At 50.8% G+C, this 24,342-nt stretch overlaps 1 protein-coding gene across 1 annotated transcript; it reads left to right on the top strand.

Annotated features, from left to right (window-relative positions):
* Positions 1 to 117: 117 nt before the first annotated feature.
* On the top strand, positions 118 to 21,821 carry RUFY4 (RUN and FYVE domain containing 4). The gene is made up of 13 exons (XM_086341003.1): positions 118 to 292; positions 559 to 1,112; positions 2,286 to 2,437; positions 2,542 to 2,648; positions 4,262 to 4,387; positions 4,735 to 4,841; positions 5,122 to 5,265; positions 5,717 to 5,786; positions 6,971 to 7,618; positions 8,347 to 8,453; positions 15,395 to 15,541; positions 20,586 to 20,696; positions 21,250 to 21,821. Exons 3-13 carry the CDS (start codon positions 2,392 to 2,394, stop codon positions 21,350 to 21,352), a joined length of 1,716 nt encoding a protein of 571 aa, XP_086197129.1. The 5' UTR covers positions 118 to 292; positions 559 to 1,112; positions 2,286 to 2,391; the 3' UTR covers positions 21,353 to 21,821.
* Positions 21,822 to 24,342: the final 2,521 nt, after the last annotated feature.

Genomic DNA, 24,342 nt, shown 5'->3' with positions numbered 1-24,342 from the left:
CGGGGCCGGGCGAGGGGCGGTGACACCGGCGCCCGGACGCAGCCAGTGAGGAGGGAGACCCGAGGGCGCGGTGGCGCGGGGAGGGGCGCGCGGGGTCTCGGGACCGCCGGGAGAGAGACAGCGCCGGCGGGAGCGACGGGAGAGGCAGGAAGGAGATAAGGAGAGATAATGAGGGAGAGACTGGGACACGGGGGACGGAGAGGGGGGACGCAGCCTCTGCACGCGGGAGACCAAGTCCCGGAGAAGAAGAGACCGGCAGGAAGTCCCCACGGAAGGACGGAGCCAAGCTTGGGTACCGCGTGCGCGCCAGGGCTTACGCGCGGCTCCTAGGGCGGGGGTGGGTAAAGTGGGTTGTCCTCGCAGGGGCCTGCTGCTCTGTTCCCTGCGCTCAGTACTAGCTCCTGGGGACCCCACGGGGAAAAAACCCCAGCCTCAGAGAGGCAGAGCCATAGCCAGGGAGGGAGAGTCCCAGCCCACCTGGGCAATCCACCCAGCCCATTCCTGAATACAGCCTTTCACCAGTGCTTTCACTTTCGACCTTTCTCTGGTGATTCCCAGAACTGGGGAGATGGCACTGGTGATCAGCAGTCACGGGGAGACACGCAGTGGGACCCTTGTTCTCCTCTCCCCATCTGTACCACACTCCAACTGACAGTGAAGACCCGCGGTGATCATGGGGGCAGCATCATAGCCTCGTTGTGCCACCTGGTGGCGATAAGGAAGAAAGACAAGAGCAAGTGACCTTGATGAGAAGCGGATAGAACGTGCAAAGCAAGCACCTGCAAAGCAGCAGTTGCCTCTACTCTGGGTCCCCATCTCTGTTGGGCCAACTAGTGAATCTGCCCCTGGTCTGCCTAAGAGGAACCGTCTCCCATCTCAGGATCTGCCCCGGTGCCCTTGACCCTGCCTTTACCACTTCTTCCCTGTGTACAGTCTTCCGTTCCTCCTGCTCTGAGCAAAATTTCCCCTTCGTCCAGGGTGCTGGACTGGGCGTGAGTCACTTCCCAGGCAGCAAACCCTGAGAGAGGCTGTACAGAGCGCTCAGTCACAGATAACAGGCTGAGGCTGCAGTGCCCCAGCTTTCCATGCCCCAGAGAGCCAGGCCTTTCCAGGTGAGTAGCAAGGAGACCCCTGGGTCTCTGGGGGTGGCTGGAGAAAGGGAGTGATGCCAGAAGCAAGGGCAGAGGAATCCTGGATAGAGATGAGGAAGGGGAGGCGGTCCAGCTAGGTGTTTGTGGATTTCAGAGATCATCTGGGCTAAAAGGAGCTGCAGAGACCCTCCATCCAACCCCTTGGTCTACAGGTGGGGACATCCAGGCCCATGAAAGGTGAAGGATGTGCCCCAGGTCACACCGCAAGCTCACAACAGGGCCGGGTTGGAGGAGCAGGGCTCTTGACTCTCAGCACCGTGCTCCCTGAATACCATCCCCCGAGCCTCCCTCACCTTCCCTTCGTTTTGTTTTCCGTTCCCCTCCTCTGCATCCCAGCGCTCCTTCACTCCCACTCACCCTCAAATTCCAGCCACCACAGTGTGGGAGGCTGGACACCTGGCTTTCCCACCCTGTGCCTGTCTCAGGCTCAAAGAATAAGCTCATGGGCCCTAGGGGCCACGTCATTCCTCTCTGAGCCCCAGGATCCACTGTGTGTGGGGAAGACAGGCTGAGATTCCCTGGGCAGAGAGCAGCAGGGTTAAAACCCTGCTCCTCACACCCCACACCCCAGCATTCTAGCCCACCCCCCACTCTGGGGCCTTGCCTTGCTTCTGCCTCCTGCCTCCTTTTCCTCAAAAAACACACATTTTCCACTCGGCTGGGGCCCAGGAAAGGATGAATGTGTGTCCCAAGGATGATGACTGTTTGGGCAAGGCCCCCTCTGGGGAATAGGGCCTCACCCCCTCAGCCCAGCATCCACATGGCTGGCACACATGAGCCCTTAGGACTGCTCACAGCCAGTCAGGGTTGAGAGCATGCACCCTGCAGGCACAGGGACCTGAGTTCAAATTCTAGTTTCATCCCTTAGAGTTTGGTAACTTTGGATAGAACACCCTCTCTGAGCCCCCCTCTCCTCGTATACAATGGAGTTAATAACCTCCCAGGGTTACTGTGGGGACTGAATGAGACATGGGTATCAGGCAAGGGCACAGAACTTGCCTCCCAGGAACAGCTCCCTGGGGCGTGGGGGAACCCCACCATCCTCCTCCTGCCTTGCCTCTCATGAAGGAGCTGGGGTTTTCTCCTACCAGTGGACTCGCCGGGTGACCCCAGAGATGTCACATTGTTCTTTAGGCTCTGATTCTTCCTTTGTATGAGAAGAGTGCTGGGCAGCTTTAACCTGAGGCTCCTTCCCAGGCCGGTATTCTAGACCATAAGGAATCACGTCCTTCAGATACTCATGGCCAAAGAAGGGGCTGTCCTCAAGATGACCAGGGACCTGAAAGGTGAGAGTGTCCAGAGAGAGCTCTGGGACGGCACTTGGGGAGAGGTGAGGGGTCTCGGAGCCCCACTCCTCTCTGAGGTCTGACGTCCACCGTCCTCCCCACAGCTGCTGTCTCTGCCATCCTTCAAGGCTACGGGGCTGGGCAGCAGCCGGTGACAGACACCAGTGCTGAGCTGCACAGACTCTGTGGCTGCCTGGAGCTTCTGCTGCAGGTAGGTCCTCCCCTCCCTGTCTCTCCCATCTCTCCAGGTCCCAATAACCAGTAACAGAAAGGGTTTTCCCAGGCGCTGAAGGAAGAGCCCCTGCCACTCTGTGTTACCACACACTACCTCGTCTCTGTGACTGTGTGTGCACACTCAGTTGTGTCCGACTCTTTGCGACCCCAAGGACTGTAGCCCACCAGGCTCCTCTGTCGATGGGATTCTCCAGGCAAGAATACTGGAGTGGGTTACCATTTTCGACCCAGGGATCGAACCCATGTCTCTTGCATTGCAGGCAGATTCTTTACTATTGAGCCACTGGGGCCTCCTCTCTGTCAATCAACAAATCCTTCTGGACATCTCACCTCACTTTTGGAGGGAAGTGAACCAGAGCAGGGCTAGGGTAGGGTTGGGTGGGGCTGGAGGCAGCCTCCTGCTCTAAAGACCAAGGTTTCAGAGGCATGGATGTCCCTGGGCTGGCCATCCTCACTGCTGGTTACAGCCTCAATCATCAGTAGCACTAGCTTTTATTGAGCACCTATTATGTGGCCAGCTAAACCTTTTATATGTTCACCTTGTTTAATTTGGGCTTCCCTGGATGGCTCAGATGGTAAAGAATCTGCCTACAGTACAGGAAACCCAGGTTCAATCCCTGGGTCAGAAAGATCCCCTAGAGAAGGGAATGGCAACCCAGACCAGTATTCTTGTCTGGAGAATTCCATGGACAGAGGAGCCTGGCGGGCTACAGTCCATAGGGTTGCAAAGAGTCAGACACGACTGAGCAACTTCACTTTCTTTCTTGTTTAATTTTTCTTTCCTGTGGTGCTTGATGACCAGCCCATGCCCAACCCCCCACACACATCCCCTTCCTACTTCTCTATGTGCGTGTAGATGTGTGTGGTGTGAGTGTGCATGTATGTGTGAGGTTTGTTTGTGTGTGGTGTATGTTGTGTGCCTAGGTGGTCTCCTGCCAGTCTGCCCTTCAGGTGCTGCACGCCAGTCACACTGGCCTCTTCCTAAAGCACAGCAGGAAAGCACCTGCCTCAGGGGCTTTGCACCTGCCGTTCCCTCTGCCTAGAATGCTCCTCATCCAGAAATTTGGATAGCACATTTTCCTTCAGATCTGGACTTGAATAAAACCTCCTCAGTGAGGCTTTCTTGAGCCACCCTAATCTACATTTTTAACACACACCACACATGCACATCACACACTCACACACCCCACACACATCTTACACATGCATGCACACGCCACACACTTTCCATTCCCTTTCTCCACCTTATTTTTTCTCCTTATCAGTCAGTGCAATCTAATGTACTATCTGTTTTGCTTATTCACTTTGTTCATTGCTGTATCCCCAAGGCTTAAAATGGGGCCCAGAACATAGTAAGTACTCAATAAGTATTTCTGAGATGAATGAATGAATGAGAACACCAAAGGCTCTGAAAGATCGAGCAGCTTACTCCTGATCACACAGCCAGCTAGGGCAGACCAGGACCCTAAGCTGGCTCTGTCTGCACTAGCCCTTTCCCTGCCATCACATGACCACTCAGCACGCTTGATGGCAGAGCGGGTTCTGGCAGGAAGCATTTCCACACTTTCCTTTCCCTCTTCTTGCTCCCAGTTTGACCAGAAAGAGCAGAAGAGCTTCCTGAGGCCTCGGAAAGACTATTGGGACTTCCTCTGTGCGGCCCTGTGGCAGCAGCGGGGGGACACGGAGCCAGTCCGCTTCGTCCACTCACTGGACAAGGTATCCAGGGCCGGGTGGCAGGGAGGCTAGCCTTGGCATGGTGGGGTCCTGCCCCTAGGCCCTTGACAAAGATGGCTCATGGGCTGGAGGGGACACAGGCCTGCCCAAGGTCCCCCTTGTCACCCATCCCTGCTCCACTGACCATAGGAGCCCTCCCCTGATCCCCACCTGTTATTAGCCCCTCCCTCAGCACCCCTCTCCACTCCCTTTCCTCCCACAGCCTTGAGTCCCAGGACACCCTTTCTCATCAACCATTCAGTCATTCCATCTTCTCTCCCTCTGTCCCGGTTGAGTTCCCTCTGTCCTAACACCTCCATCTGCCCAACTTGTCCCCTATGCACTCTCAGTTGAAGACTCCACTGGGGAAAGGCCGGGCCTTCATCCGCTTCTGCCTTGCCCACGGACAACTGGCCGAGTCCCTGCAGCTCTGCCTCCTGAACCCAGAGTTTACCAGGTGGGTAAGAGCCTCTTTACCCCAAAAAGGATGATTTGATATCAAGGACAAATAAAGGAAGGGTTGTAAAGGGAAAGTCAAGGAAGAAAGGGCAGAGGGGGAGCTTAGAGCCCCAGTCCTGGTAGCATCATGATGCTTGGGCCTCCTGGTCCCCAAGGGCCATAACCCTGTTCTGCAGAACCATCCCAATATGGTGTGCAATGGAAGTGGATTCTCTGAGGTCGGGGGTGGCAATAGCACCAGAACCAAAGGCCAAGGGCATGGGTCATTGTTAACACAGGGAGTGGTATGGCCCCCGGAGCCCTCTGGTGTGCCCTGAACTCCGGGAAGACATCCTGGACTCCCTCTATGCTCTCAACGGGATGACCTTCGACTTGGACCTGCAGCGGCCAGACTTGGATGGGGCCTGGCCCATGTTCTCAGAGTGAGTGGGGGCAGCATGGAGGGGAGCTTCTTTTCAATGCCTGCTCCCAGTACCACCACCCTCCCAAACTAACCCTAAGCCCTCAGTCCCTAGCCCCATCTTTTCCTCCCTCCTTTATTGCTCCCTGAAATCCCTGTTCTCCACCTCCCTAGACTTCTGTCTTCCAAGTGTCATCTTAGGATGTCCCATGATGCTTCATTAAAGAGTTGCTGGATTGTTGGGGTAGATGGTTAGAAGGATGAATGGATGTTGGGATGGAATGGAAGGATGGATGGAGGATGGGATGCATGTGTAGATGGACAGAAGGAATGCATGCATCAGGGTGGAAAGGCAGGAATGCGGGAAGGTGGGGGGATGAATGGGTGGCTGGAAAGATGGGGTGTCCTGCATCCGAGGACCAAGACCACTGCTGGAGAGAGACCTAGCTTCTCCCTGCTTCTTTCACTTTCAGGTCCCACTGCTCCAATTCCAGCCGGACCCGGGGAAGAAGACCCAGAAAGACCAAAGAGTCCCCAAAGGAGGTGCCTCTTCCCAACCTTCACTCTAGTTGCCTCTTCTCTATCTCTGTTGGGACCCCCAGGTTGAAAAGTAACTGAGCCCTGACCCAGCTAGACAAAGACGGAGAGGCCAACAGGTGGACCTCGGGAGCCACAGTAGCATAAGCTTATATTCCTCAGGTGGTGAGGGTATCTACCAGGGAAAGAAAGGAACCACTGGCAGCACCTGCAGGCACCGCTGGGGGCCCTGGGGAGCAGGGAAGGCTGGGGAGGGTGACTGGAAGCTTATAGAAAACAGCCCAGGGAGACCACCTCTGCCGGGCCATTTGCAAACCTGTCAATTCAATTCGGAGAGTGACGGAAGAGCCAAAGTGCCTGCTTCGTATCCCAGCTCCATCCCTTACTAACTACAGTCCTTGGCACAAAACTTGTCCTGCCTCACAGGGTGGGGGTGGGGGTTGTGACGATGCATCAGCCCAGGTGCAGCGCAGGGCAAGGCTCCTGGTACATGCCCACTCATTAGGCAGTAGCTTGTGGTTCTCATCCTTCCATGGGCTCGCTTTTCACCACCACCCCGCCAGCTTCCAGGACCGGGGTGCAGATTCTATAGCTCAGTCTCGGACCTTAAGGAGTTCCAGATCTTTAGGGAGATAGACCCTAAAGGAACACATTGCAACACAAGTTAAAGGTAGTGACCAGACACACCTAGGAACATGGGAGTGCCAGGAAGGCTTCTTGACAGAGGTGACTCTTAGGGGCTGTTGGTCTATTTAAGCCTTCACCACAACCCTGTAAGGAGATAGTATTCCCATTTTACAGATCAGAAAAAGGAAACACAGAGAAATCAAGTTTGGGGGGAGGGGGGAGATCAGAGGAGAGTGGTGGGAAGGACTTAGGGGAAATCAGATAGATGCAGAAGATGAAGGTAAAGGAGGGAGGAGGATGCAGACTGGAGGTGAGGAAGGAAAGGGCGTTGAGAAGCACCATTGCTCCCAGATGAGATGAAAGCCCAGGCCTTGGGTCACCTGAGGTTGTCAACACTCAGATTCCTGGGCCCTACCCCAAATATCCTGAATCAGGCTTCTAGTGGGAGGACACAGGAATTCATATATTTAGCAAACACACTAGATTAGGGCTGTGGCTTCTCCCATGCACCAGGATGGTGAGCTGGTGCTGAGAGTGATGATGGAGTCGGGGCTTCTTTGCAGATATCAGCCACATATGGGAACTCCACAGAAGTCCACCTGGAGGAGCCACACACAAGCCAAGCCAGCTGTCTGCAAGATGCACCCAGGAAAGACGGGTTGGCTGGACTTCCCAGGTCCCAGCAACACAGGCATCATCCCCACTTTTTGGAAAAGAAGAAGGAGGATCCCAGGAGCCTTGGGTGCCCCCCAAGCATGTGGGAACTAGATGGGGAGGAGTTTCAGCAAGACCAGGAGAAAGGAGTTCCAAGGACAGAGATCTGCCTGGAGGACTCAACACCCACCATCCAGGGACAGGGGGAGGGAGCCAGAGAGCCCCTGAAGGAGGTGGCAGGGTCAGAGGCTGAGGGCAAGGGAGCTTTGCTGGGCGTGGAGGGCCAGAGGACAACAAAGGGGACTCATGAAGGGGAAGCAGAGAGGAGTCATATCCATAGACTGCTGGCCTCCAGCCCCAAAGGGACAATAGGGGATGTAGTGTCATGGGGCAAGCATGATGGGAAGGTGCCTAGTATCCCAGGGGAGCTCTGGATCCTTCAGGGCCTGGGAACCAAGGAAGACTCCACCTCAGAGAAGCCTCAAGAGCAGACAGGAGTGACCAGTGTGACCAGGAGGGAGGAACAAGCAGAGATGGCCTTGCAGGATGTCGTCAAGGTGAGAACAGTCGAGCTCTGTACTTGTCTCTGCTCCCCGCTCTAACCTGCCCCATAGGCAGGTGTCTTCAAGGGTGGCCCTGGGCCCTTCCAGCCCATAGACTAATTTGTATTGGTCCACACAGAACCATTATGATCTGAGGATACCATTTGAAGTTCTTTGGTTCATCACATGAAGATCATGCATTCTTCAGTTTATCACAATCCCCACATCTCCCTATTGCCTCACACCAGGCCCACATTGTTCATCCATGCTACCTGCCCAGCCCTGTAGGCATCTGAGTTTGCAATCCCTTCCCAAAAGTTCTTCAGGGCAGTTGCTTGTCCTCAAGTTCCATAACCCTCTTTATTGGCAGATTTCTTCCCAATATCTAAGTTCTGCTGTTGCAGGCCCCACCCACCTTGTTGCCCCTGTGGCTGCTTCTCCTCGAGGTCACCCAAATTGTTTTCAAGCCTTCCTCTAGCATCCTCCCTAGGCAGAGGCTTCCAGATGCTTGCCGCCAGTGACTTGGATTTTTTAGTGAAAGAAGAAATCATGGCTTCAGGCTCATCCAGGGGCACAGCCAGGCACCACAGCTCCCAGGGCTCTCCCCAGTCCTGCGCTCCACCCAAGAGCTGTTTCAGATGACCTGGGGTCTCATGGGAGTGTTTGCCAGGTCAAGTCCCGGGCTGGGGGCTCTGCCCTCCTCCTTCACCTTCCATTTCCTTTCACCCTGTCCCTGCCTTCAGAGCCTCAGATATGGGCTGCAGAAAACCCAGGAGCAAGCCCAGCACCAGGAGCAGATGCTGAAGGAGCAGGAAGGGGAGCTGAAGGCACTGCAGGAGCAGCTCAGCAGGTAACCTGGGCAACCAACATCACAGCCAGGTGTGGGAGCCAGGGGGCAGGAGGCTCGCATTCACGGTCACACCAGGAAGCATCTTCTGAGCACCTCCCGTGTACCAGGCCTTGCCAGGGCACAACTTCGGGGTGCCGAGGTATACAGAACACTATTCCTGCTATCCCTTGCCAGCCCCCTCCCTCACTGGCCTCCCTAAGTAGCCCCAGGAGAGCTCTATGGGTCCCTCCCTTCCTGCACTCACCTTTGCCACTTGCTGCTGCCTCTTCGTCGTTCCCCTCTCTCTTTTCCATCCACAAAGCACCCCCGCCCCACCACATTCCTGCCCCACTCTCTGTCTCCCTCTTTCCCTCTGTTTGCCTCTCCTTTTCCTGTTCCCTGTTGTACAATCTCTCTTTCACCCTCTTGATCATCGTAATCATAACTATCATCACGGAGCATGTACAGCCCTGGCATTCTTCCAGGTGCTTGCTCCTAACAACCTCAGGAGACCAGTCCTTCAAGAACCCCCGTTTTATAGATGAGGAGGCTAAGGCTCCAAGATGCTACACAACTCACCCAACATCAGCTAGTTAGTAGAGGAGCTGAGATCCAGACCCTGCAGCTGACTCCAGAAGCAATGGGCTAAAGGCCACTCCTCAGCCAGTACCCCCTATGCCTGTGTATCAGTCCCCCCATCTCTCCCTCTCTCAGCAACCAGCACATTCATCTTCCCATCATCACTCCACCTCAGGGGTCCAAAGTACACGTTTGTCTCTGCTTTCTCCCTCAGCCTTTCATTTTCTTAGGTTCTTGGTCACAATTTATTTTTAAATTATGACACCACGCGAAGTTCATCCTAGGTCTGACTCAGTCTCACCATGTGTCTCTCCCTTGGTGTCTGTGTGCCTCAGTCTGCCCGCCGGCCTTGCCTCTCCCACGTGGCTGACACCTGCCCTAAACCAGGGGAGCCTGCGTAGCTGTGATTCAGAGTGAATCACAGAGCCATCTACTGACTGCTTAACAGGCGCAGAGAGGCCTGGGACCCAGGAGCCAAGCCCAAAAGGCCCCCTGGGACTCCTACCGCTAGATGCTCAGCTGAGTCCTGTGTTCTTTTTCAGCAAAGTATCCCATGATTCAGACCCTAAGTGAGTGCGGGGGCCTTGCCCACCCAAGACCATCTCTGGGGACCAAGACAGGCTGCAGGGAGAAGCTGGGAGGCTCTGGGAAGACCACCCAGCCCCAGTTGCTCCCTGGAGCTGGGTGAGCCCCTGTCTCACAGCCCCCTGTCCTGAGCCCATTATCCCATCCATCACCCAGTCATTCCACAAACACTACATGCCCACTCTGTGCCAGGCCTGTTCTATGTGCTATGGTAGTTATGATTATGATGGTCAAGAGGGTGGAAGAGAGATTGTGCAACAGGGAACTGGAAAATGAGAGGCAAACAGGAAAAGAGAGACAGAGAAAGAGAAGACACTTTCAAGGATAAAACGCAAAATCCTGGCCCTTGTGGAGCTTACACGCCAGTGGGAGAGGCAGTTAATAAATACAAGCAATAAAATACACAGGATGTCAGATTGTGATGAGTTCTAAGAAGAAAAAAATTAAAGCAGGAGAGAGGAATGGGAAGTAACAGGGCTGATACTTTAAAAGGAGGTGGCCTCACCAGGGGAGGCCTCCCTGGAAAGGTGAAGTTTGAGTTAAGACCTGAAGGAAGGGAAAAGGAGTCATTTGCATATGTGATAGAAGAATGTTCCAGGCAGGGGGAACGGCAGGAGCAAAGGCTCTGTGGTGGGAACGGGCATGGCATCAGGAGTGCCACTATAGCCCCAGTGGCGGGAAAGAGAGAGAGGATGTAGGAAAAGGTCAGGTGGGTCATGGGAAACCCTAGTGGGTCATCAGAGGACCTTGGCTTTGGCGTGACTTTGAATCACTGAGTCTCATGAGCAGAGGAGGGACATGATGTAACTCTGCTTATGAAAAATATACTTCTCTGCATTTAAAAAACAATTCAGGGGTTTTTAGTGTATTCACAAAGTTGTGCATCCACAGTCAATTTTAGAATATTTTCATCACCCCAAAGAGAAACCTGGTACTCATTAGCAGACACTGCCCAACCCCCCTCCTCCGCCTCCTAGCCCTGGGCAAGCACTAACCTGCCCTCTGTCTGCATGGGTGTGCCTGTTTCAGGCTGGCCTGTGTTTTCGAAGATTCACGCCCCTGGACCCATGTAGCTAGTCTACAGGGGATCCAAGCTGGAAGCAGAGAGACCGATAAGGAAGGGGAGCTGGGATGTACTAGGGGCGATGAGGGTACAGGGAGCAGCTGGATCCTGAAGTCAGGCTCAAGGGACTGGATGTGGGGTGAGAGAGAAAGACGGAGTCGAGAATGACTCCAGGCCTTCGGCCTGACTAACTGGAAAGCTAGAGTCAGTGTGTGGAGGAGCAGGCTGGCGGGGACAGCTCAGGTGTTGGGTTTGGAGCCTGCCAAGTTCAAGACCCCTGTAAGACACCAAGTGGAGCTTTGGAGGGGTGGTTGAGTGGAGTGGAGGAGAGAGGGTGGGCTGGAGGACCCACTGGAGAACCACTGGAATGAGGGTGGCGAGTAACAGAAGCTTCGGAGGCCAGGACAAAAATGTGCCCCTCTGCCTCCTGGAAGCCAGGAACTTAGACCCCACACCCCTCGGAAAGGAGCCGTGGGCTTCGAGCTGGTGACAGTATGTCACCAACTGTGAGAAGGGCCATGGGGCCCAGGCAGAGAGTGAACAATGTTCACTCTGCCTCTGTTGTGGCCACAGGTGGGGAGGGCACAGCAGGGAACAGGACAGGCACGTCTACTCTCAGAGGCCTGCAGAGACAGACGACAGATCAACAAACAGAAATACAATTTTAGATAGTCATGGGCCCTGCAGGGGCCAGAGAGAGAGGAGAATCATCTAGAATTGGAGTCAGGGAAGTGCTCTCTGAGGAGGTGGCTTTTGAGCAGAAATTCCAACCACAGGCAAAGCTGGACCAGGCAGGTGTCTCGAGAGGAGCCTTTCAAGCAGGAGGACAGGCAGGTGCAAAGGCCCAGGAGATGTGAGCTTGGGGACAAGCAGGCGTGTGGCTAGAGCAGAGGCCTCCACGTGCTCTAGAAGCAGAGTCATGAACAGAAATGTCTCATGGTCTGACTTGGGTTTCTGAAGGATAGCTCTGGCTCTGGTGGGGAGAACGGACTCAGGATGGGCAGGGTGCAGAGCCCCAGGCTATACGCACAGGGGAGACGCGGCAGGTCCCAGAGCAGAACAACCCAGGGCTATAAAAACACACCTGGGTTTTCCATACCCGATTCCTGGCTTTCTGACTGTGTGGCCCTGGGTCCCTCTTCTGCCTTAGGTCCCTGATTTGCAAAAAGGAGATGGTTGCCTCTCTTCCAGGTCAGATGCTCTGTGAGATCTTCTTTCTAAGCAGATCTGCCCCCTGGGTTAACCTCAAAGCAGAAGGGATTAGGACAGGTACAAGTGGAAGGTCTTCAGATGGGGAACTAGATAAATATCCCTTCTTCTCCCCAACTTGGGTGGCAGCACTGAGCTCCCCAGAGGCTGCCGCAGGACAGTCAGGATCCATCCCACTCTCCTACCTGCTGTCCACTCAGCCCTGATGCCACAAACCTCTGGTGACCAGGGCCCTGCATGCATGCAAGTATGGGGAGGCGAGTGATTAGAGCTGGGCAGGCCTGCTCTCAGATTTCTGCTCCCTCCACTTATCAAGTTGTGTGACCCTAGGCAAGTGTTACTACCTCTCTAAAGGTCTGTTTTCTTTCCTATAAAGTGATGATCATATCACCTGTCCCATAAATTTGTGGAAGTTCAATGAAACAAGGCTATAAAGCACTAAGCTCAGTGCCAGGCACATAGTAGATTCTCAATAGACTTTAATTCCCTCCGGGTTGAAAGAGGACACCTCCTGCCCTAGGAGTGTCGGTGGTGCTGGTGGTTTAGTCTCTTAAGTCGTGTTCAACTCTCGCGACCCCGTGGACTGTAGCCTGCCAGGCTTCTCTGTCCATAGGATTCTTCAGGCAACAATACTGGAGTGGGTTGCCATTTCCTTCTCCAGGGGATCTTTCCCACTCAGGAATCAAACCCAGGTCTCCTGCCTAGCAGGCAGATTCTTTACCAACTGAGCTATGAGGGAATCCCAGGAGTGTCTGTCACCCCTTTGAAAGTAAAAGTGAAAGTCACTCAGTCGTGTCCAACTCTTGTGACCTCATGGACTGTAGCCCACCGGACTCTTCTGTCCATGGGATTCTCCAGGCAAGAACACTGGAGTGGGTTGCCATTTCCTTCTCAAGGGGATCTTCCCGACCCAAGAATCAAACCTGATTCTCCTGCATTGCAGGCAGATTCTTTACAGACTGAGCTATGGAGGGAAGCCCTTAAATACTTAAAATGCTTCAGTGGTTTCCATGGCACTGAGATCAAAGTCCACTCCTCCTAGAGCACTGAGGACTCTGCCTGCCTCCCACCTTGCCTCCTGCCTCCCCACCCCACCCCACCCCCTGTATTGGTTGGCCAAAAAGCTCATACAGGTTTTCCTATTACAGCTTATAAAAAACCCAAACAAACTTTTTGGCCAACCCAATAGTTTCGCACGTCTTTCTTTCATTTCCTCAAATAAGCCAAGTTCTTCCCAACTTGCAGAACTTGGTATGTCCCTTTCTCTGGCTCTGCAAGGCTGCTTCCTTGTCTTTCAGATCTGCTTAAAGGTCACCCTGTCTAAGAAGACCTCCTGAGTGCTCCCTCAGCTCTGCGGCTCTGCCACTCCTTTGACGTTGTCACACACTTAATTATGTTATTGGTCCATCACTCATTTTAACCACTGCCCCAAACATGCTATAAGCTCCACCAAGAACCTTAGGCATTGCTGTATTCCTGGCACCTAACACAGTCATTGGCACACAGTAGGTGCTTAATTTCTTACTTGGAGAATCCCATGGTCAGAGGAGCCTGGTGGGTTCCAGTCTATAGAGTCACAAAGAGTTGGACACAACTGAAGTGACTTAATAACAGGTGCTTAATAAATGTTCCCTCTAACCCCAAAGACACTGACTAACCGCACTGGTCACATTAGGGCCTGCGCTGCCCACACCAGAGGCCCTGGGATCACTGGGCAAGTAACTTAGCTTACGAAAATGAAATCCTAATACTAAGAAATGAAGAGGCTGAGGACTCGAATGTTTGTTAAGTCACTCTTCCCTATGGCTGCAGGGACTGGCCTTTCTGGATTTCGGTGGCTAGCTGTTGTCTGTCTGATGTTATGGCTCACCCAGTTTTCCTCCCTGCAGCATGCTATGGCAGAAATTCTTAAATTAATAATTCAATTCATTGTCAAACCTCTTCCCCTAGGGGCATGGGTATACACACACAAACATACACACACACACACACACACATACACACATCCAGAGGTCATAGAACAGACACCACCATTACAACACCCACCTGTCTGAACAATAGAGTAAGAGGTAGGGGCCTGGAGCTAGGACCCTTTTATTTCCAGTCCATTAGATTTCTTAGAAACTTCTAGGAAGCCACTAAGACAAAAGGAAAAGGCAAGAATAGAACTGAGGAGTTTTCAAGCCCAAACTGAAACAGAAATTTAAGAAAGCCATATGTTTAATATGACTTTTTTTTAAACTGAAAAGACAATCTAATGCAATTTTCAAAATATTTTAAAGCCAAAAATTCACTTCAAATCCTACATCACTTACTGCTTTCCCCAAACACCACAGTTGTTTTCAGCTGGCACTGCCCATCCAGCCTGGGCTCCCAGGCATCCGCTACCCCCCAGGGACCAGCCAGGATTGTGAGCATGCCTTTCCAGAAAATGGTATTTTAAAATGAAAATGTTAGAGAGAGAAAGAAGGAAAACAATTGAAAATATTGGCTCGTTCTCTCTGAAGGAGCATGCAAAGCTAGACCCTGTGTTCATTGCTCTGATCGGTTGATGAGTCAATCTGGAGGTGTCAGCTCACACAGTGCTTTTTTGGTGAGATGTGTGTGTTGGGTGATGAGTGTATGTGGTGTGTCATAGGAGTTATCGGTGTATGATGTGTTGTGAGTATGTGTGAAGTGTGTGCGTGTTGTGTGGTGTGTGTGTGTACATGTTATGTGCATGTGTGTGATGTATGTTGTGATGTGCAAGTTTAAGTGTGTGATGTGTTGTATGGTGAGTGTGTATGTCTAGTGGGGGTGTGGTATCGGTACATGTGATGTGTGTGGTATATGTGTAGTGTGTGTGTGCTGTGTTGTAAGTGTGTGGTGTGTGTGTGTGGCATCTAGTGTGGTGTGTGCTCCTGTATGTGTGGTAAATGTGTGTTGTATGTGGTATGTGTGGGGTGTTGTGTATGGGGTGTGTGTGTGTAGTGTGTGCTATGTGTGTGTGGTGTCTAGTGTGGTGTGTGTGCCTGTATGCGTTGTGAATGTGTGTTATATATGGTGTGTGTGTGTGCTCTGCTGTGAATGTATGGTGTGTGGTGTGTTATGTGGTGTGTGTATACAGTGTGTAGTGTGTGTGTACTATGTTGTAAGTATGTTCAGTGTGTGTGTGGTGTCTAGTGTGGTGTGTGTGCCTGTATGCATTGAGATTGTGTGTCATATGTGGTGTGTGTGCGCTGTGTTGTGATTGTATGGTGTGTGGGGTGTTATGTGGTGTGTGTGTATAGTGTGCAGTGTGTGTGCTATGTTGTCAGTGTGTTCAGTATATGTGTGTGTAGTGTCTAGTGTAGTGTGTGTGCCTGTATGTGTTGTGGTTGCATGTTATATGTGGTGTCTGTGTGCAGTGTTGTCAATGTGTGGTGTGTGTGTGCACTTCAGCTGCGGGGGCACCACCAGCTTCCCGGGTGGGGCTCCGGTCACTCAGCCCGGCTCAGACACAGATGCTGCGCCATCCCCTCAGAACTCAGCCCTCCTCTGTGCCCAGGTGTCAGGAGGAGAGGGCCCGGCTGCAGGCGGAGCTGGAGCAGAAGCAACGGGAGGCTGAAAGGAAGGACGCCGTGTATGAGGAGGAGCTTGGCGGGCAGCGGGACCTGGTCCGAGCCATGAAGAGTCGGGTGCTGGAGCTGATTCAGTAAGGGCGGGACCCCGGGCTGGGGTGCAGGACAGGGCGTGGTATCAGGCATGCCCTCTGGACCTTTGTGTACACCAACTCATCTCCTTCTTTCAGCCACCTCTGCTGTTATCCCCATGGCACAGATGAGAAAACTGAGGGTCAGAGAGGCTGACTTGGCCACCAAGGAAGCACAGCATACAAATTGCATAGAGTCCTCTACCTCTAAGGCAAGCCCCCCTCCAACCCCCACAAACACACACAACAACCAAGGTTAGGAGAAGGGAAAGGAGCCCAGAGGTTAACTGGGAGATAATCTCATGTCCTATACCTGCCTGCCTGCCGGACTTCCTCAGACCGCTGGGCCTGTGGCCTGTCCTGGGTCAGCTGCCCTGGGTTCCAGAGGCTGAGCTCAGCAGGATTCATCCCAAACCACTAAACTTGCTGAAGGATAGGAGGAAATGCATAAAACCTGCTTTCTACCCTTCGGTCCAGTGAGGAGATAATTTCCAGATACACAGTGCTCTCTCACCTCGTTCAGAAAATACGAGACTGCTGGACTCAGGTTCCCTTAGAACTGGAAGGCTGCTGAGGGGTCACCTAGAAATAAATCCTCTTGCACAAAATCCAAGTGATTAAAGGTGAGACAAGGGAGAGGTCAGCCAGGAAAGAAAGAAGAATTTAAGGAATAATCTCCCCTGAGGATCTGTCAACTGGGAAGAAGCTAATAAAAAAATTAGCTATATATCTCACAAAAGAATTTAAGGTGGCTAACAATAAGACAGATAGACAGAGGGAGGGAGATACATACACACACACACACACACACATATATATATACACACACACACACATATATATATATATACACATATGATTGTTAAAGAAAAATAGAAGATTTCCTGAAAGATGAAAAAGATACTCCTGAAGTATCAGGTTTAAAACTTAACTCTGAACATCTTGGTAGCAGGATGAAAAAGAGAAATGCAGAAAGTTTCACCATCCATTCAAAGGAGCAATACCAGTTCACCAAGAGAGACAAATGTTTTTCCTAGTGCTAAAGAAATTAATCACAAGGTCTCAAACCACATAGTACAATGTCCCTCCCAGAAGCATTATGGAAGACATGGCCCTAAGCCAAAAAAAAAGGAGTGTGGAGCAAGAAGTTTGACTTCTGTGTCAAAATGGTAGACTGACCACATGTTAGTTAGTTCAGTCGCTCAGTCGTGTCCGACTCTTTGTGACCCCATGGGCTGCAGCACGCCAGGCCTCCCTGTCCATCACCAACTCCCAGAGTTTACTCAAACTCCTGTCCATTGAGTCAGTGATGCCATCCAACCATCTCATCCTCTGTCATCCCCTTCTTCTCCCGCCTTCAATCTTTTCCCAGCAGCAGGGTCTTTTCAAATGAGTCAGCTCTTCACATCAGGTGACCACACATTATCCAGCCTCTATCCTGAGATCTCACTAGAATGACTGTAAAGGAATAAAACAGAGAGAAAGTTGGAGGAGCCAACCACAAGTGAGAGATAAGAGCTAATTTCAAGAAGCCAGAAAATAGATGGAGAAGTGGATACTGAATTTGGCCCAAGTTAGTACTCCAGGGCCCAGAGACACCGAGAACACAGATGGCAGAAGGGAGATGAGGGACAGAAACCGGGAAAATGTACTGATAAAGTCATTAGGAAGAGCAGTGTACAGCCTGCTCTGTACAGCTGTGTGGTGTACAATGTACAGTACTTTCTGCCTGCCTCCCCAACTACAGAACATCTAAGAGTGAGGGGTCTATCATCAGGCAAATAAGTAAAAGTTGATGTGGCAGGTAGCTCCCTGCCCAATCTGCCCTAAAGTGAGGCTACTAGTCAGCCATCCCCATCTATGCCTTGGAGCCCTAACAGCTTGTATCACCTCTTTCTTAAACATGAAATGACAACCGAGGACCCCAGACATTTGAGGAGAGCCTAGAAAATAAAGGGGAGTGACAAAGATACACAGACAAAAAAAGGTCCATCGTCCATGAAGCTATGAAAAGCAACCATCAAAAGATGAGAAACATTCTCGGAAATTAAAAATATGATTACTGACATGTTTGGATTCACTCGGATTGGAAAAGAAAGATGAGGCAGTCTCTCAGAAAATATAATGAAAGCGCAGATAAATGAAGACATGAGAGAAATAGAAACACAGAGAATCAATCCAGGAGTTCTGATAACTTCTCCAACTGACAGGAGTTCCAAAGAAGGAGAGAATAAAAAGGAGGTGATTTTCCAATAAAAATATGAGATGCTTTTCCAGTTCTGATGGGAGTTGTTCTTCAGATTTAAAGATTTCACTGAGCAACCAGCATAATAAAGGAAAGGGGCAGGGTAAACCAGGTCTAGATACATGATTGTGAAATTTCATTAAAACAAAGATGAGGAGAATATCCTAAAAGACAGGTCCACTTGTAAAAGAAATAGAACCCAACAAATTTTAAGGGTTCAGTGACGTAGCGGTCAATGGTTAAGACTCAATGGTGTAATGCTTTCAGGTTCTAAGAAAAACTGGCTTTCGCCCTCGAATTCTACATCCAGTCAAACTATGGAGCGAGTGGGGAGGTGGTGGAGGAAAGACATTTTTCAGATAGACAGGTTACATAAAATTCACCTCCCACACAGACTTTCTTCGGAAGTTAATTAAGGATGTGCTCCAGAGAAACAAGGAAGTAAGCTAAGAAAGGAGAAGATGTGGAACTCAGGAATAGTGGCTCTAGCCCATGAAGAAAGGAAAGGGAATTCCCAAGATGACAAGTGGGCAGCAAACCCAGGAAGTAGTCAGTTCAGACTACAGGAGAAGTATGGAGGGCCCAGGAGGGAGGTCTCAGGAGAGAAAAAGCTTCAGTAGAGTATCTGAGATGATGAAGGGGGTGGGTGTGGATTAGGCCATGTTAAATGCAAGTCATGCAAGGAGCAAAGAAAAGTAGTAAGAAAGTTCCAGAAAAACAAAAAATTTCCAAGAAAGGAAATATCACAGAACACAGCTCCAGGTGATGCAATATGTTTATGTACTGTCTAATAATGTAAATACTGCTCATTGATTATTTTCAATGTTAGAATAAATCTAAAGGTAAATCACAGAAAAGAATTATAATTATAGAACAAACATAAATGTTACTTGGAGAAGGCAACGGCACCGCACTCCGGTACTCTTGCCTGGAAAATCCCATGGACGGAGGAGCCTGGTAGGCTGCAGTCCATGGGGTCACTAAGAGTCGGACACAACTGAGCGACTTCACTTTCACTTTTCACTTTCATGCACTGGAGAAGGAAATGGCAACCCACTCCAGTTCCCAGGGACAGGGGAGCCTGGTGGGCTACTGTCTATGGGGTCGCACAAAGTCGGACACGACTGAAGTGACTTAGCAGCAGCAGCAGCAAATGTTACTACCTAAACAATGTCAAGTATATAATAGGATCCAACAGGAATACCTGTGAAGATGGAAATGTTCTGCATTTGCCCAGTCCAGTATGATAGCTACTAGTCCCTTGTAGCAACTGAGTATCTCAAATGTTGACTGATGCAACTGAGAAAATGAAGTTTTAACTTTATTTAACTTTAAGTTAAATAAACACCTGATATCACTTATATGTGGAATCTAAAAAATACAACAAACTAGTGAATAAAAAAAAAGAAGCAGACTGACAGCCATAGAGAACACACTAGTGGTTACCAGTGAAGAAAGGAAAGGAGGGAGCAGCAATATAAGGGACTTTTTAAGGAAGTTATTATGGGGTTATCGTGTGTGTGAAACTTTTTTGGATGTTGCAGGAGTAGATGACAAATTAGGAGGTGGAGAAGGAGGTGCGCTGAAGAGAAGGGATGCTGACACCACCTTATTACAGAATGGCAGTCGTATTATGCTGTCTATAGTTAATAGAATGAGTGAGAAATAAATGTGTGGGTATATTCTATAAAATTCCAGTAGTAACCAATAAAGGAACAAAAAATGGAGATAAAATTGCATTGAGAGGAAAGAGGAGTTAGTAAGGAAGGTAATAAGTAAGCTGTATCCTGTGATATCAAGGAGTTCTATGAAAGATACTCTCGATAAATCAAGGTGGAAGAATATGAGTGTATTACTTGAATATGGAAGTAATATCAAGGAAAAAAAACCTAAAGGATGTAAGAAGTGGTTTGCCACTGAGAATGGGAAGGAGGCATATCGATTTCCTTTTGATATAATTCCTTCTGGACTGTTCAGTGTTTAAATCATGCCTGTGCGTGTCATTTTGGTAAAAATTTTAAGCAACCCACATTCCTAAACATTCTTCAAAAAAAAAAAAAAACCAGTGAGGATAGTTTTGGGGGAGCATGAGCATACATAACTACAAGGCAGTTTGTACTGAGTGTCAAATAAAAATAATAGGCATTATATGCTATAGGAAGCTCCCTGGGGGCTTCCAGGATCAGGGAGCATTTCTTAGAGGAGGTGGGATATGAACAGATTCTTAAATAATGGGTCAAGATTATGTTGGGTGAAGGGAGCCTGGGTGTCATCGTCCATCTTCCCAGAAAAACTGGAGACTCGCTGATCTCTAATGTGCGTGTCTCTCACTGTCTCTTCATCTGTCTGTGTCTTTCTCCCTCACTACATCTCTTTCTTGGTCTCTCCATCCTGCTCCCTGTCTGTGACTCTGTCCCTGTCTGTCTCTGCACTTTCCCCCTGTGTCTTTCTCTCTCCCTCCACATTATCTCCCTGTCTCCCTCTCTGGGAGTCTGTCTCCCTCTCCAACTCCCTGACTTTCTTTCTCTCTCTCTCTGAGTGCCTGTATCTCTTTCCCTCCTTGTCTTCCTCTCCATTTCTGGCTCTCTGTCTTTCTGCTTTGCTGTTTCTCCTCTCTTTTTGTCTCTCTATGTGTATATCTCTGTGTGACTTCCTCTATTTTTCCCTGTCTCTCCCTCTTCTTTGTCTCTGTGTATCTGTTTCTGTCTCTCCATCTGTGTATCTCCATCTTTCTCTCTTCCTCTATCATCTTCTTCTTCCTCTCTCTGTCTGTGTGCGTCCCCACCTCCACCTGCCCATCAGAGAGAAGGATATTCTGTGGCAGAAAGTCCAGCATCTCTCGTCCATGGCCCCGGGATGCTGCGTCGTCTGCAGCAAGATCTTTGGCCGGTTGTCTCGGCGGTACCCATGCAGGTAATGGGTGGGGTACAGCATCCTTCCTTTGGGACAGCCCAGTTTCCACCAGCCCACAGCCCCGTGCCCACTCCAGAGAGGGAGGGGCACAGGAACTAGGCATTTGTGAAAGGCCACTTGAAGCTGGCCACTCATTTTCCCCAATACTTGGCAGAGACATGAGCAAGAACTGTAGAAAGGGGGCAGACAAGGAAGGGCCTCTGCAAGAAGGGACTGGGTGACCCTTCCAGGAGCTGACTGATGAATCGACCAGCTAATCTCATCTGGGAAGAGAGTTCCTGTCCAAAGCAAGCTGCTCTCCCCACCTTGCCCTGGGAACACGGTGAGAGGGCAGACAGCAAGAGAAAGGACAGTGGGCCATCAGGAGAACCTGCCACTTGGAGGACCCTGGAAGGGTGGGGCACCAGGACACCTTTTAGGAAAGAGAAGGCCTCCTGAGATAGATCCAGGGCCGTCCAGCCAGAAGATGAGAAATGCAGAGACAGACACAAAGATGCTTGAACTTCATGACCCATCCCCCGTATGCACCCACTCTTCTGCCTCTGCTCCCCAGGCTCTGTGGAGGCCTGGTTTGCCATGCCTGCTCTGTGGATTACAAGAAGAGAGAGCGCCACTGCCCACCCTGCTCCCAGAGGAGAGACGCCCAGGTTCTCTGACCGAGACCCGTCCAGGACTGGCTGCTGCATCCCATGCGACCCCTCCCCTTGGCCCTTGGTGGCCCTCTGGTCCGACCAGTCCTGCCGTCTAAGGCAGGCAGCACTTGAGTGGACAGACCGTCGTGTGGAAGGTGGAAGGAGCCGGGGTGGCAGTCAGGAGAGGGGTTCTGACCCTGCATCTCCCACTGATGAGCTGGGTGACTTTGGCAGAGCTGTCAGGCTTTTCTCGTAAGGTGAGAGAGTGGGCTGCATCTTGGTCTAAAGTCCCTTCAGGCTCAGAATGTCTTGTCCAAGAATAAGACCTGGTGGCCTGGGTGTTTCCCTTCCACACTCATTCCTCAGTCAGCCCACCCTTCACAACACAGGGGAGCTTCCTGTCTGGAGTCTGCTTGGGGGTCTATATAGTATTTTATTTTTAACAACTTTCTTCAGGTACTATTAACATATAATACACTTTATATAAAATCTGATGAGTTTTGACTTTAATATACACCCTGAAGCCATCACTGTATTCAAAATAACAGACGCATCATCCATCAGCCCCAGTTTCCTTGTGCCCTTTGTCATCTCTACCCCGACCCTCTCTCCATCCCCAGGCAACTACTTACTCACTTTCTGTCACTAGAGACTAGTTTGCATTTTCTAAAATTTTGTACAAAAAGAATCATACAGAATACACTCTTTATTATCTGCCTTCTTTCACTCAGCATAATTCAGTTCAGTTCAGTTCAGTCGCTCAGTCGTGTCCGACTCTTTGGGACCCCATGAACCGCAGCATGCCAGGCCTCCCTGTCCATCACCAACTCCCAGAGTCCACCCAAACCCATGTCCATCGAGTCGGTGATGCCATCCAACCATCTCATCCTCTGTTGTCCCCTTCTCCTCCTGCCCTCAATCTTTCCCAGCATCAGGGTCTTTTCAAATGAGTCAGCTCTTCACATCAGGTGGCCAAAGTATTGGAGTTTCAGCTTCAACATCAGTCCTTCCAATGAACATCCAGGACTGATCTCCTTTAGGATAGACTGGTCGGATCTCCTTGCAGTCCAAGGGACTCTCAAGAGTCTTCTCCAACACCACAGTTCAAAAGCATAGTTATTTTGTCATAAAATACTGCTGAGTAGTATTTCACTGCATGGATATACTGAATTAGTTTACACATTCAGCTGTTGCTGATACTTGGGTTGTTTCCAATTTGAGGTTATTACAAGTAAGTTTCTTCTCATCACCTGTGTACATATATTTGTGTAGAGATATGCCTTTATTCCTCTTGGGTAAATACCTAGGCATGAAATGACAAGGTGTGGTAGGTACATGTTTAAGAAATGGCAGAGTTATTTCCCAAAGAGATTATATTAATATGTCACATCTTCTCACTGGCAGGGTGCAGGAGTACCAGTTACTCCCCAAAGCATCTGGTTTGGTGGGTTTGAGGGGAGGCTTGAGGCTCTCTGCCCTTTCCTTCCAACCACTACGGTGATTTGGTGGGTCCAAGTTCTGAGCACTTCAGAAGAAGGGGCTGAGTCTAGGTGACTTTCTCTACAGTGCTTACACAGCTAGACTTCAGTACTAAAGACAGTTGATGAGGACTCTTGTAGCTCCATGGGATGAGATGATATCCCCCGACTGCTCAAGAAGTCTCACCCAAATTATGGTTACTCAGTAGGAGTTCCCTGGTGGCTCAAACAGTAAAGAATCCAACAGTAAAGAACCAGCTTCGACCCCTGGGTCAGGAAGATGCCCTGGAGAAGGCAATGGCAACACACTCCAGCCTTCTTGCCTAGAGAACCCAATGGACAGAGGAGCCTGGTGGGCTACAGTCCACGAGGCCGCAAAGAGTCTGACATGACTGAGCAACTAAGCACGCACACAGTGGTCATCCAGTTATGGTACTTCTGAGAATGCGGTTTCAGAAGAGGTGTGGACCCCATTCTGTGGCTAGGTGATTAGCTGCCTACTTGGGCTATAGGGCAGACTTCACAGCCTCAAAGAGGCATGCTACTCCTGGCCCCTCTGCCTCAAGCAGACTGCCAAAGCCTCTGCAGTGGTTGGGCAACTCTGTGGCTCTGACCAGAGCCTGCAGACCGCCTCTTGGGGTCAGGGCCGCCCAGATTGCATCCCATTACCATCTCAGGGAGGAAGAATTTTGCAACAGCAGTTCCTGCCCTGGAGAGCTGGTGAGAACTTCTCCTTAACAAAGGCAGCAGGGAGGTTGAAGCGGGGTGGGGGTGGGGAGCGGTGGCGGGGTCGGGGTGCAGAGAATAGAGGGAGTGAGGGGCAGAGCTGGGGCTATGGGAGCAAACAAGGCAATAGAATCATCCCTGCCCTAAAGGACAGTGGTCCCTTCCTGGAGGCTAGACTTACTCAGACACATTTATTAGGGCCGGTTCTTATTACAGCAGAAGACATCATATTCTAGTAGGACCTCCAGCGGGAAGCTCAGACCTACCTGATGAACTGATGGGGGGAGGGAACCCAGAAGAAGCCTATGCTCTAAGAGGAAGCAAGATGCTCTGGGAAGAGAACTCAGGAGGAAATCAGGGGCCAGGTACGGAGGAGCTTGACTGTCTCCCCTTATTTGGGAGAGATGGAAGGGCAATGTTGAAGACCAGCCTCTAGCTCAACACTGCCCCCCAAAGAGTCCCACCAAGTCCAACAGAGAGCACAGAAGCTCCACAAAGATGCTGGGAAGCTTGTTAGACCCTGGGGACCCTCCAGCCAAAGGTTCCACAAGGGTCACCATAGTCCATCCCAGAGCATGGCACTGCGAGGGCACCAGTCCACCAGAAAAGAGCCCAGGGCACAGGTCTAGCCCAGAAGCACCAGAGGCACACCTAGGGGATGCCTCCAACAGATTCCCCCATATTTCTGGGGAGCAGTCTATTGGGAATAAGCCCTGCATGAACACACGGGTCTGAGCCAGTGCAATCTGGGTTATCACTGTTGACATGACTTAATTTGTGCTCACAGGCTGGGGGGTGCCCGGGAAATTT

Source organism: Bos grunniens, chromosome 2, assembly GCF_055505025.1.
Source record: "Bos grunniens cultivar Pamir isolate PY7600 chromosome 2, Bosgru_T2T1.0, whole genome shotgun sequence".
Classification (NCBI taxonomy): Eukaryota; Metazoa; Chordata; class Mammalia; order Artiodactyla; family Bovidae; genus Bos; species Bos grunniens.
Note: the sequence above shows the minus strand (reverse complement) of the source record. Positions and strands in the feature narration are given on the sequence as shown.